Source organism: Meleagris gallopavo, chromosome 13 (genome assembly GCF_905368555.1).
Source record: "Meleagris gallopavo chromosome 13, MGAL_WU_HG_1.1, whole genome shotgun sequence".
NCBI classification, from domain to species: Eukaryota; Metazoa; Chordata; class Aves; order Galliformes; family Phasianidae; genus Meleagris; species Meleagris gallopavo.
The window spans coordinates 4,749,970-4,764,453 of NC_139416.1; the positions used below are offsets into that span (position 1 = coordinate 4,749,970).

The window sequence follows — 14,484 nt, forward strand, 5'->3', positions numbered from 1 at the left end:
CCTTTGCCAGCATTCAACATTTCTTTTTTTTTTTCTTTTTCTTTTTTTTTTTTTTCTTATTTGGCTTAAGTACTTAATTCTGCAGGTAGCTGTAAATGGGAAAATAAAATGCTGTTCAGATTTAAAATGACAGGACAGGAGTATGTGCAGGGGACTGATAAAATATCTTGAATAGAACTGACCTTTCATGTAGCTGAAAGTTACTGGGGGATTCATCCTCATAATTACCATATAGATTATTTTTATTTCTTTCCTGCAATGAAACATTTCAGAGAGCAGTAGTGCTGATTGAATGAAAATTGAACTTGTTAACATTCTTTTCAGCTTAGCCTGTTGTACATAACAGAAGGTTAGCTTTGATGAATTTCAAAATTCTCTTTCTGATATCTAAGAAACAGACAGTAAAATAATTGTCTCTTTTCAGTCTGATTTTTCTCTTTTATTCATAAAAGTACAGATGTTAAAAAAACGGGCTGATAACTTTACTTATTTTACTCCCTCCATTGCTTATGCTGATAGATAAAATGTTTCCTATTTGATGAAGATTTGAGCCTGTTTATATTTTATAATTGTTGCAATGCTTTAAGAGCATTCAGGATTCTGCACAGATAAAGGTAATTCATGGTGGAATAAGCTCATCGTTAATTACATTACTACCGAGGAGTGGCACTGTGCTAAGCTGAGGACCTGATGGTGGCTATTGTTCTTATTTTAAGTAGTCTTTTTAAATAAACAGCTCAATGATGTGGCTGTAAAGACTGGAATTGCAAATGTTAGCTCACCGAGGGCTGCATACAGCAGAAATGCTATCAATGTTTCAAAATAGTGGTGCTTTTTATGTCAAGGTCCAAATCTGAATTTATTCCCTAATTACTAATTTAACTTTTCAATGAACAGTTTAACAGAATATGGTGAGAATAAAAGCTAAAGGAGATACTTTAGAATTGGCACAAGACAGCTATTTCTCTGCTCACCTGCATACCTCTAATTTATGTTTAATTTCCCTTTACAGAGAAACTACTTTGTAAATCTCTCTTTTAATATTCCATCTGTAATCTTATATTTAGAGAGTATGGAGTAGGTTTGCAATTAATGCAGTGTTATAACAACATTGTTTAATGTGTTGCTGATGAAGCAGTTGTTTCATGGGTCATTAGTGTGTTTAACGCCTGGAACAGTCTATTAAAACAAGCCCTTGTTATTGCTATGAACATGTTTATTGTCATCTTTAGTGCAAAACATACAACTAATTTTGAAATGTTGAAATTATTCATAGGAATAGCAGCTATTCTTACTACAAAGAGGGATTATCTTCAGAGTATTCTCATCTGTAATTTTCCTTTGAAAAAGGATGGACTACTAAACTCAGGTTTCATATCAACAGTGTTAATCTGGTTCGTGTTGGACGTTTCCATCGTAAATGGCAGCTGTTACCATTGCTGTTGTTAATAATTTGTGGTAACAGGAAAAAAATAATCTCAAAACTAAGTAAACACAAATGAAGTAATGTTCTTATGGTTCTAATTGGTGACATTTGGTCAAATACAGAACCTTTCAAGTGGTGGCTGATGCTTTGTGAAATTGGACCTTTAGAACTCATTTAGGATTTTGCAGCTTGGTGCCTGTTGTCAGGCAGGCACTGGGACAGGCTTGTTTCTGCTGCAGATCTGAGCTGTGGGCATTGCTGATGGGCTTTCAAGTCTTTATTTATTTATTTATTTGGTGCATGGTTAAGTATTTTGTATCTAATAGTGTAGTTGTACGTTTTTAGTTTCAGAGAGTGTGTGTGTCCACTTCATACGGTCCCAGGGGAGAATGGGCAGCGGGCTGGCAACCCTAGAGGCCACAGACAGCAGTGGCTTCTGTACAGAAACTATTACTTCAATGAGATATGAAGACAGCGTAGCCTGATGGTATACTGAATAATAGAGTTTTTAATAGTGTGTAGATTCTTATGTCCTCAATGACATTGTAATGCTCAGAGCGGATAATATAGTCACTGCTCTGTGAGACGTGCTCTTCTCTCCTTTCTCATTGATAGGGAGACAATAGGCCATCTGTTAATGAGCTGTTATGGTTGGAGAAGGAAACGTATTCTGGCACTCTTTTTAGAAGTTGGTAATTCAGAGCAGAACAGAATCTTTAACTGAATCTTTATTCATAGTCTATTGGTCAGCATGAACTATTTCCATGTCCTGGTAACCACAAGAGAGGACCTGCCTGTAGGAAACAGTGGCAGCTGTTGATGAAGACACCTATCTGAATAGCTTGTATTGCTGGTGCTAGGAGAAAACAACAATCTTGCAAATAGATTATTATCTACTCAGATGCACAAAGGACTTCCACATGAAGAAAGAAAAAAAACGTGACTACAGGGAAAGAAAGACTGTGACTGTTATATATTAATAAGGCCTACATCAAGATCCATCAACTGCAGAAGGTATTGGGAGGTACCATATGAGTACATGGAAGATGCTGCACTCCCCAGGATGCTGTTAGGAACTGGAACAGAAGCTGAGCTTATAAGAAGTGGATTCAGAAGGTCTGCAGACACAAATGACTGTGGACATCAGCTGAATGTTAAGCCTAGACCATGGCTTTGATCTATTCTGCCTGCTGCATTTAAAATCCAGTGTGAGCAAACACTTATCTCTGCATTGTGATGTCAGCCAGATGAGGCAGATAATGAAGCTGGTATGCATGTGTTTTACATGGACAGCAGCTTGGTTGGGTCCAGCCACTCTCATGCTTGGGTCAGATGAAAACTTCCTTTGAAATTCCTCCTATTCTCAGCCCTTACCACCTGTGTTTTCTCTTGGGCAGCTGAACCAATGTTCAGCTTCCGCCTCAAATTCTCAAGCTATAGGGAAATACAAAGTATCTGTTTAGTTTTAAATTATTCTGTGTTACCAGGTAGCTGAAAAAAAAGTTCGGTTCTGGTAATATGAAAGATAATGAGATCTACTTTTATGATATGCTTTAAAGGAAAAACAAAAACCAGCAAACTAAACAGATATCAAGAAAATTCACAAAGACAAAAGCAAAACACCCCTGTGCATAGCTACCACTGCTTGCAGCAATTGTTTGACAAACAAATGCCATGTTATACCCAATTCTGTTTCCCCCCTGCCTAGTTCCCCACACAATTTGTGTTACCTCTGGTAATATCTGTTGGTTGTCATGCTTTCTTGCAGTCTCTCTCCATGTTGCATGCTGCATAATAAGGACCTTTGAAGTCTGCCTTTGATTTGGAAGCTGAAGCACCTGGAGTTGCAGAGGTTGTAACAAAACTGCTAACAGCACTTATCTGACACTGTGCAGCTTCATTTGAACTATCTGGTGTTTGTTTGCAATTGCCTTCTCTGTTTGCAAACAGAGCAGATCTAAGCTTGTACTGCTAATTTGGATAGAAGCTTCTCGTGCCAACATACTGATCAGATCAGAGCTCAGATCTGTGATCTGAGTTACACGTATTGAGAGCATGCTGTTGGATTCCTTGTCCAAAAGAAGTGTATTCCAGTATGGTTTAAAGCATGGTAGGTATTTAGGGGAAAAATAAGTGGCGTATCTGTTTTTAAAAGCATCTGCAAGATGGTGTAAAACTTAAATGGCAAACAAGTTGTGAATTAGAAGATGCTAAAAGCATCAGTAGTGGACACTGTGGACAGTTCTGGGCTACAGGAAGCCCATGATGGTGTCCATTTGTATGAGCAGAGGCAGTTACAGAGCAGAAGACTTAGAGTGCAGCTGAGGCCAACAGGAAGTCTGCCACCTTCACCTACCTTGGGGATGGCAAGAGGAATGTGCCGAGCCTTTCAGACAGGTGCAGTTTAACAGGAAAGTAAATTGTTAAGAACAAGGTTCCCAAGCCATAAAGGCTCCATGCTAGGCTGGTTGGATGACTTGCTGGAGCATTTCAGAGAAAGCTCTTCTATCACTTGGTCTGGCTGCTGGTGCCTGTAGAGGCCCAGAGGCAGGGTTAGCATGATAGATCCCTGGGCATCCACCACATCTCTATGGTGCTGGCCAAAGTGTGCTCCTACTGCTGCTCCCCAGGTGTTGTCCATGGAAGAAATAACTTGAACTTGTGATTCAGATCTCTCTCACAGCTGGAACAAATTGTGGCCATGAGGTGGGTCTCTGCAAACCTGCTCACAGGTCAGACCTGAAAGAGAAGCTTGGGAGGGGTGCAAAATTAGGGGATGGTAGATCAGAAGTATTCAGAGAACACATGATAAGTTAATTTGGAGGTGGTAGCTGATTCTGTCCTGTAGCGAGAAATGAATTTCCAGAAAGATGAATTTCTACAGACATCTGAGACTGTCAAAAGAAAAGGAGATAGTTGCTCAGTTTTGAGGAATAAATCAGTGGACCTTTGTGTTATTCCTTTTTCTTTCTTCATATCCCTGCTCTTGGCTTTGTGCTTTTTCTGTGTAAATGGAAAACGGAAATTTCTGATGTATTGGGACTAAGGAAACACACAGGCTGGGAGATTGCTTACTCTTCATGTCTTTCAGGCAGCAGAATGTGCATAAGCCTTCTGTCACCAACCAATCTTTTAGATCCATCTGCAGACAATTTTTTTCTGAACTGACATGTCCTGATTGTTGTTGTAGCCTTTATTTGGGAATTAAATTAGGTAAGGTTTACTTTACTACAGAGGCATGGAGAAAAACATGGGGGTTTGTCAGTGCTAGAGAAAAGAAGCTGCTGCTTGTAGGGGATCTCCTGCTAACTGTGGCTTGACAGATCATTACCGATTGCAGCAGCTGAAGAGAGGAGAGGTAGGATGCTTCTTCAGCAGTGGCAGTACCAAGTGCAACTGTTTTATATTCTATTAAGTAAGGATTTAATCTCTGACAGAGAAAAGCATCCTGTTAGTTTGATTTGTTTTGATTGGCAGTGAATTCCAATCTTCTAAAAATTTAGATTAATGGATTCTTTTATCTCTATTTTACTTGTGGAGGAAAAGAGTATTGAGGATTTCTTATAGAGATATGCTTACTTGCCCATAAGTAACAGGAGTAATTTACAGACAGGACAACTGAGGATTCCACTCTTCATATTGCAGTGCATTTGCTTCAACTTGAATTTATCCTTTAAAATATTACATCAGCTTATGTTACACTGACAGTGACAAATTCCTGAGGCAAAAGAATACATAATGTTGTAAGTCAACATCCAAAACCAGGGCACGGTGAGCATAAACATAAATGTTAGCTTTTGCACAGTTCTTTTTGTTGGCAGATTTACCACAGTTTTAACCATGTCCCTTAAAAAAATGGTTCAAGCAATAGTATAGGGTCAGATCCTAGGCTTATGTCTTCTTGTAGGCACTTCCATGGACTCAATCCTGATGCAGATAGAAAGAATCTTAGTGGAGGTGTTGCTTGTTTACATGATTGAATATTATAGGCTTTGATTTTAATCTTCAGTATTACTCAAAATGTTCTAATATTGTCTGCAAATGATGCTCAAATTGCCAGGTGGAAGTTAGGATATCTCTAGAGGTCATGGCTGGCTACTGTTTGTTTATCAAAATAAGGACTAGCTGTATTACCTACTGAGTGCCTAATGACTTCATATCAGAAGAATAATCTTTTATTGCCATAATTTACCCTAGTACTCAATGGTATGCATCTCTTTGGCTGGATTGTTGCAAAACACCTTTAATAGTATACACAGTATAAATTAGAGTGTTGGAGTTTATACTTTTTTTTTTTTAAATCCCATTATTCTGTTTGCTTTCCATTGGCTGCTGAGTACTGATTTCTATCAAACTTTGAAAACTTAGTACTTCTACCAATCAAAATAAAATAGGCTATGTACTTGGCATGTGCCATGTGACATATACTTTGGTATGACTTCTAAAAATGACTAAATAGGACTTGTTTTGGAGTGACTATCTAAATAAATGAGAGAAGTTGACAGTAGGGTAGATGGATATCCTCATGCCTTTGATGATGTTTTCTACACATCAAATGCTACAAGTCTTTACAGTGGCGGCTATTGGACTCTGCGGGTGTGATAGAAAAGATTGATATACCTATGTATAGTCTCACTCATGTGATTTACATGCAGGTTTACAGCAGAAATCTGAAATTGTCATTGGAATCACAAAAGTAATTTCTCTTTTGTGTTCCTTTTCACCCATTATGTCCTTGTTTTGTTGTTAAGCTGGGTAAAAGAGAGGTTGAGTATTGTCTGGCTTTATGTGAAAACCAACAAGTTTTGCCTAACTTCAGTTTAAAACAATAAAGCAGATCAAGCTCACTCAACACTTGATTCTGTTCACTGAAGAAGCTCATGAATTTTTTTAAGCACTGATCTGTCATTTCTGCATTATACTATGAAAATCCTAAATGCATATAATACTTACATATCCCTTCAACTTCTAGTTAAGCTTATGTAAGAAATGAGCACGCGATATTCTCTAAAATGTTCACAACATTTGTGGTGGATTATTTTGAATGCACAAGCTTTGCCTTTTCAGTTTTCAATTTTCACGTGGTAATGTAATTAGGGTGTCTCGCAGATGCTTTAGTACAATTGCACTTCTGTTTGTACCCTTGATATGTTTTTGCTGTTAAACATTTATTTGCTAAACATTTCATGAATAATGAAATGCTGATCTTTTTGGTTCAATACTGGTCGTTGTAATAGAAGAAAAAAACAAGGCTTGAGAAAATTGATGGAAAACTTGTTTACTTGATTATAGATTCCTCTTTAGATAGATTTTGCTTACTCAGAGTTTATATACAAATGCTATGAACCTCAGTGTTACTATTGACTATCTCCCTTGGCTTCTTACTAGGCACCAGAACTCTGTACAAACATGAATGACTTGTGCTTCCTTGTCTGAAAGCTCTTCTGTAAGTTCCAAGGGGCTATAGATGCCCAGACCACCAAGCCACAAAATAAAAACGAAATTCCTATTCTTTTCATTGTGATTTTTTTAAAAAATGTGATTAACCAAAGAACTTCAATTCAAAATGCAGAAAATAGATTGTTAATATTTATATTATGCACATAGATGTAAATGAGAAGAGATTGGAAGTGATATTATTATTTTTTTCATATATATTTATCTGTGTTAGGTAGTCATTTACAAAATATTATTGTTTCTATTTCTAACCTTTAGTGAAGTTTTTAGAGATTTAAGAAGTAGCTTACAAATTAGGAAAAGAGATAGAAAAACAGGAATTAAACAAAACAAACACAGAAGCATCGAATTGTCTCAGAAGGGGCATTTAAGAATTCATGGGCTTGTGTATAAAATTAGATTCTGGGTCAGTACAAGTCAAGAGAATTTAGTCTCAGTAAAATCATAGATGCAACCAAAATGACAAGACTTGGAGTAAATCGCTTGTAACCCGTGTCGTCATATTTTGTTGCCTTGGTGTAAAGGCCAAAAAGGCCTGTCTTGTGTAACAATAGAGAGCAAAGGCCTTTTAGGCATAGAACACCACTATGAAAGAGCTGCATGCAAAATGTTGAAGTTGATTTTTATGAGAGAAAGTAATTGTGATGATCTCGACCTTTGCTTTAACAACACTTTTTTCTTAATGCAATAAAGCAATGTCTGTAAACTAGAAAGGAATGGGCTAATATGCAGAAAGTGATATCCTTTTAAAAAGACTTTGAATGACTTCCAGATGCCGCTGTCAATACAATTTTGAATCAAAATGACCCTCTAGTTAGCGGTAGTAAATTTTCACAGAAAGGTGCCCTGAAGCAAGTGGGTATTTCAGCCAGTAAGTCTGATGTTTTGATCTTTCTATATCAGTGCTCCACTTTTGACACAGGCATTCGTCTCTGAGAAACTATGCTCCTTTGCTGAAAATATTAAAAGCCTCTGAAGTAGGAATAGTGATGTGGTACAGTACGGATGATGAACTATGCTGGCAACGTCTTGGTAGGCAGGGGAAAATGAGGATGAAACCCAGTATAGCACCTGCAGCATGAACATGCACAGTTAACTTCATCTGTACAGGACCCAGGGACGACAATACGTGGATGAGGCAGGGCATGCATCTTCCTTTACAAGTGCATTGCATCTCTGTGTGCTGCACGGGGCTGGGCCAGGAGGTGTTCAGGAGCACTGAGCCCACTGCCTCTGCTGGGACAGGAGCAAGAAGAAAGTCACTCAGGACAAACCTCAATGCTGATGCAGGTTTTTGAGCACTCCAAATAAAATCTGAGTGCACTGGAAAAGTCACAATACCTTATGGAGCTCAGGTGGGCCCGTATGCTGGACCTCCAGTATTGCAATTCTCTTCTGCGGTATTTCACTAAGGATTATTGTACATGATGCTGATTGCAATGTGGATTATTAATAACAACAGTTTTCAAAGTCTATTGCATTTCCTATGCTTCTGACTGTTTGAACAACGGGTATAGATTGGCCAAGTTGCTCAATCAATTTGTGAGCTAATTATTCTCCCCACTTTCTGGCTGGTTTAAAAATCTTCTTTTCTGTTTAAATGTTCTTTAAGTGTCTATTGATCTGTGTGTGGTTAAAAATAACAAAACCGAGTTGTTTGTAGTCAGATTCCAGTTGACTTCTACCTTTGGGGTCTGACTTTGTTTTGTTTACAACTGTGATAAGTGTTGTGTAGATGGAGAAGATGACTTAGTTTTAGCCCTCAAGAAACAGCAGAGACAAAAACGTGCAAGCACTTGAGTTTCTGAGGGATGAAGTACAAGAAAATAAAGTGGGTGATCAGTGCATAGCGTGCTACTTCCACATGTGTTTGATTGTTGGATTAAAGATAAAAATGTATACTTTTGTGTGGTGCTGGCAAAAAGGGGTTTTTAGGAGTGATTAGGATTACTTGAACGGTTCTCCAGAGTGCTGCTGTGTCTGCACTTGAGATGTGGCAGGGCAACGTTCTTTGTCTGAAGGGGATTTAGAAGTTATTTTAAAGAGAGTTGTTTTATACCTACTACTGTTACTGGTAACAGCTATGAATAATTGAATGTCAGAAGAAGATGCTTTTTCTCTCTCTGCTTCCTCCCCATTTTGTTTGTTTTCTGCATTTGACAGCAGTTTGTCTCTACTCTATTGCAGTGTTTTCCCTGTGTCATCAGTCAGCCGGTTGCTTATGTGGGTATTTGCACAGCATCAAGAGAAAAAAAAAATTACTTTAAAATAGGGAAATAAAAATTTTTATTACCCAAGAAAATCTAGCAAAGGGAGAAGCAAAGTCTGAGGCAAGTACTGTAACTGTTGCTGCATTCAGTTTATTGATCTGTTGAAAAGAAACCAAACAAAATGAAAGTTGACAATGTCAGTTCTGTGAGTCAGTGAAAATGATTTGCTAATGCTGTATGATCACTGCTAATAACTGCATAATGTTTCACTCTTTCAGGATCAGAGTCACACCCAAGTTTCGCAGTACCGCCAAGACCACTCTTTGATTATGAGATCCATTGTCCACATGACAGATGCTGCTCACTCGGGAATTATGACTCCCTCTCAGCTCACCACCATTAACCAGTCCCAGCTAAGTGCACAGCTGGGGCTAAATTTGGGAGGCACCAACTTGCCACACACTTCTCCCTCCCCTCCTGCCAGTAAATCAGCCACTCCTTCCCCCTCCAGCTCGATAAATGAAGAAGATGCAGATGAATCAAATAGAGTAAGTTAGTCCATGTGTTGCAGTGAGTAAGCTTTACATGGCTATATGCTGTATTTTCATTAATGTGGCAGTACTGTCTCAGCTGCCAAGTGATCATACAAAATATGTATGCTTTAACATACGATGAGCTATGTCATTTATTTACTGTTTAGCTTCTGATTTAGGAGGCTTTCATTATACCTCCATAATAGATGTTAGAATATACATATCCGTTCGTATATTTTCAGTTGAATACATTCATGGTTCATTTTAGATTTTATACATCTGGTGAATCTCTTTACTCTTCAACTTTGGGATTTTTTTCATTTTGATATTCTCTGGAGTCATTTAAAATATAGATGCATTTAGACAGAAATAAAATGAACTTTCTTCTATTTGAATGCTTACTTAATTTACAGTTTGCTTTAAATTAACCTGTAACAAAAGGAAAATGTTATAGCACTACATATACAGGGCTAATTCAAACTGCTCGATGAAAGATTTTCTCATTAGCTTGATGGAAATTGTGTATATGGAAAGAAGATTCCATTCAGGATTCTTAAAATATCAAAGTTAAACAATGAGAATAGAGATGTAGTTAGAGCCACACAATGTGGCAACCCTTGCTGCCACAATCTGTGTGTAGTCCAGAAGAAGGTATGGGGCATGAGGAGCATATGAGGATTGGAGATACTGGCAGTCCTTGAAGTGCTGCTCTAAAGGTTTCCCCTTTAAGGTGGGAGGAGATGCAGGTATGGGGATGCTGCTGTGTGGGGACCTGACCCCATGTGAGAAGCCTTGGAAGAGGGTGTTGGGCACAGGGGTGGTCCACTGTGCTTGAATAGATACTGCAGAACTGCTGCTGCCCTGACCCATGTCTAAGCTGACAGCCTAAGTCTGGGAATCAGGGAATGCCTCCAAGCTCTTCTCTTTTGAGTCTCTACTGCCGAAATTGCATTTTAATGGAAAAACATAGATCACCTGCTCAAAGTACACTATAGATTGAATACATATATATGTATATATTGAATTAAAATTAGTTATGGTGTAGTTTTTGAGGTCAGGCTTCTGGGAACAATTCTGAGCCATGCTTACAGCGAGTGGTAATAATTTTGGCACTTAGTTCCAGTGGTTCTGATGAGAAAGACTGAGAATAAGTGCAGTTTGGTGGGAGAAAGGCCCACATAACATGAGTGTCCAAAATGCTGCCTACACAGGAATTTTTATCCATTTATTGATAAGCCTGACTGACAATAATTATTCAGAATTCCTCTGACTTCCATTTCATGCGTATGTGGACTGTTCCTGTTACTACCGTTTCTTAGGCTACTGGAGAAAAAAGAGCTGCCCCAGATTCTGGCAAGAAGCCGAAAACTCCAAAGAAGAAGAAAAAGAAAGATCCCAACGAGCCACAAAAGCCAGTGTCAGCATATGCCCTTTTCTTCAGGGATACTCAAGCTGCAATTAAAGGGCAGAACCCCAATGCTACGTTTGGAGAGGTTTCAAAAATAGTGGCATCTATGTGGGACAGTTTAGGAGAAGAACAAAAGCAGGTAAAAAATGGATGAGGGGGATGTCTGACATGAAGTACAATAGTTATTGCTTGTAAAAAATCCTCCTATCTCAGAGCTGAGCACACTGCTTGCTGATGTAGACCTCTTGGTCTGCAGAGCTGCATTGATTTTTGAACTTGCTGAAAATCTGGCATCTAAAAAGCATTTTGTTATAAGAGTCAGTTGATCGTATTCAGTGACTGTCTTTAAATTTTAAAGGGCACTTTGTAAAAAGCTCAAGTGATACTGTCCTGGAGTCTTGTTTAAGACCACCTTTTGATGATTCCCATTTCAAAGTTCTTATTTCCTATTAATCGAAGTTAGAATAGAAAAGGGGAAGGTACAACACATTTACCATTTCCTTTGATCTGCCTTATGAATTTGTTATAAAGCGTGTTGATTTTAAACCTTTGAAGCCAATCCTCTGTGCCTCATTACAATGTTGTGTGTGAAATGTTATCTCCAACTCAAAATTGGTACAGAATGATGAGTTTTGTTCTTCCTTGAGGGTTATTATTCTTGCTAAACACATGTAACTCCTACACATAGATTGGAAAAAAATCCTTTGGGGCTCTTTGCCTGTTGATGCTCCGTGCAGCTCCCAGTCATACTTAGCAGTCTGACAGATGATGATATCTCGCAGACGATGATCATGATTTAAGGATGATCTTTAAATGTAGTGCTGATTAGAGATACAGATTGATTCACTTTTTGTTTAACTGTTCTACTGAAGCTCTGTGGGATTCTCTAATACTGACTTTGGGGAAAGTGAATTGTCAAAACTCTGTGAACCACATTTTCCTTTTTTCTTTTTTTTTTTTTTGGCTGCTTTATACTACTTTGGGTACTTTTCAGCACGTGAAATACTCAGTGTCAGTAAAATATCATTTCCTAGGAAGATGAAGTGTGCATAACTGGTCTTGTCAAACAGTTGGCTGCTCTAGCAGGTTTTTTTCTATATGACAAATGGTCTTACGTTGTGGTGACATTCCAGCAAGTGGACCTGAAAGTCTGCGGCCACTTGCAGGAATATTTAAAACTTCCAGGGAAGAAAAAGCCCTCATGAAGTAAAAGTGTTTTTGGATTTTTGATCTGAGCTTTTGGTTTCGTTGCAAGGGATTCTGAGAGCATTCTGGCAAAAACTTCTTAATAATTGAAGTTGGTGAAATTGTGGTCTCTTTTAATAGGTATATAAAAGAAAAACAGAAGCTGCCAAAAAAGAATACCTAAAGGCACTTGCAGCCTATAGAGCAAGCCTTGTTTCCAAGGTAAGCCTGATAATGCTGTCTGCATAATGCAAGTTAGTTTTTGGCAATGTTTTTCTTAAATATGGGGGTAGGAGTGTGGTATAATGCAAAGCAAAAGTAGAATCCTAAGATTTCTGCAATGCAATTCTAAAAGATGTGCTGCTGCTTGAACCCTGTATAGCCTCTGCAAAGAAATTTCATCTCTTTAATGGCACTGTAATGATTACCAAACAAGAACTTTGTAAGCGCGTACATCTTCCATTATCTTGGGAAGCAAAATAATGCACTTCACTACAGAAGTAAAATTCAGTCATGAAAAATATGCCGACCTTTTGACATTAATATTTACAAGCTATTTGCAGAATTGTTTTTTGTTTTTTGCTGTTGGGTTTTTGTTTTTTTTTTCCTTTTCCTCAAGTGATTCTTCCCAAAAGACAGACTTGTTTTGCATGGGCTTGAAGAGCTGTTATTGTGTGGCAAAGCTTAAGTATTTCTTGCAGGTGAGGGGGAAAAAATTTGTGTGGTGGCTCTGAATTTGGAGAGTACTTACAAATGGACTAGCTGGCAGTGAGCCATGCTGAGTATTAGAGCAGATCCCTACTTAGTATGAAACTCACGTGAAGAAAACAAAGCTTTGGTCTCAGATTTGAGAATTTACTTTTTTAACTGATAGCATGAGGCTGGTTGTATATCTGCTGCCTCTGGACACTACAAATGGAAACATGATTGTAATACATGCGTGAAAATCAAGGCAGTCATTTCTCTAATAACATTTCTTAAAGACCAAATACAAAAATACCCTTGATCACAGGAAAGCAACAGACTAAAGTGATAATATCTAGTTCCTGAGAATGCTTATTTAAATGTACAACTACAGAGCATTAGGAGGTAGCGCAGAAAGTTGCTGCATATTTTAATTAGTGCTTAGAAATACAACAACAGAAATTAGACACATGCATTCTTGAAAGCTGGAAGATTTCCTTGTGTTGTGAAGCTGTGTTTTTCTGTTGTCTCTAGGACTTAGATAATGTTCTCAGTCTTTAATATCATGATGCTAAGTTCAATGGCAGCAGCAATTCTGAATTGCTGCTTTGAGGGAACGTGTCTTGTCAGTCCTAACTGCCCTTTTCAAAAACAACAGAGATCATATTTTCTGTCCCTTCTGTGGGATTTGTGCTGCTGAGTGACTTCTTAGAAGACTGTGAGTAGAAATTACACTCCATGTCCAGAATTCATCTCCCCTACCTTAAGACATCCTTGCTGTAGCTTTTCTGTCAAAGGTTGTTGTTGAGAGTAGATACAGAATAAGCACTTCTGAGGCAAGAGTTGATGCATTCTACGCTAAGTGTCTAAAACATATCTATTTATTGTACTGGATGAGAATTTTTCTCTCCATCACCTACACAGAATTCTAGGCAACTGTATTACATGTCTTATGCAATGCAGATGTGTAAAACTATGCAAGATGATCCTACTTCTGATGCTTAATCATATCTAGTTTAAACATACTCAATATATTTAAACATACCTAATAAAACTATGTCTTTAAAGGCACCAGAAAGCCTCAGAATGAAGTTTTCCTGCAGGTGTCTCTCATCAGAAAGCTCATGACAGTGGAATTAGGCAGGATGTTCTAAGCAGGGCACCTGCTGATGTAGCCATGCTGCTTCCAGTGATTCTGGGCTTCTGCCTTCACAATGCTCCCTTAGACTTCTTTCTGCTGAGAATACATTGGACTTAATGCCTTAGAAGTGAAGAACTACAGTCAGCTAATTTAAAAAAAATTGTTTGATAAGTTTTGGTGCTTGTACAATACTTCTATGACATCAGAACTGGTGTAGTGGGATATTGGTGTTCTCCTCAGAACAGGTTCTTTTGTTGTTTGTTGGTTTGTTTTTTTAATATATAAATAGAGACCGTTTTAGCTCTTTCAGCCAGATGAAGTACTACAAATTTCTGATGTTGAACCAGGGCACAAGTTAATTTGTTGTCTAAGAATTGGAATCTAAGTAGAAGCTGGAGGTACTTTGTACAGAGACAGAAAAAGGTGTAATGTAATGGACC

General features: G+C 38.1%; 1 protein-coding gene across 9 annotated transcripts in view; it reads left to right on the forward strand.

Moving 5' to 3' along the window:
* TOX3 (TOX high mobility group box family member 3) overlaps positions 1-14,484 on the forward strand; it is a 228,022-nt gene that overhangs the window by 211,213 nt on the left and 2,325 nt on the right. For all 9 annotated transcript variants that reach the window (XM_085235016.1, XM_085235018.1, XM_085235019.1 and 6 more), the window contains 3 exons: positions 9,372-9,641; positions 10,946-11,173; positions 12,361-12,441. In XM_085235016.1, the coding sequence (XP_085091142.1) occupies positions 9,372-9,641; positions 10,946-11,173; positions 12,361-12,441 (579 nt within the window). The remainder of the gene's footprint in view (positions 1-9,371; positions 9,642-10,945; positions 11,174-12,360; positions 12,442-14,484) is intronic.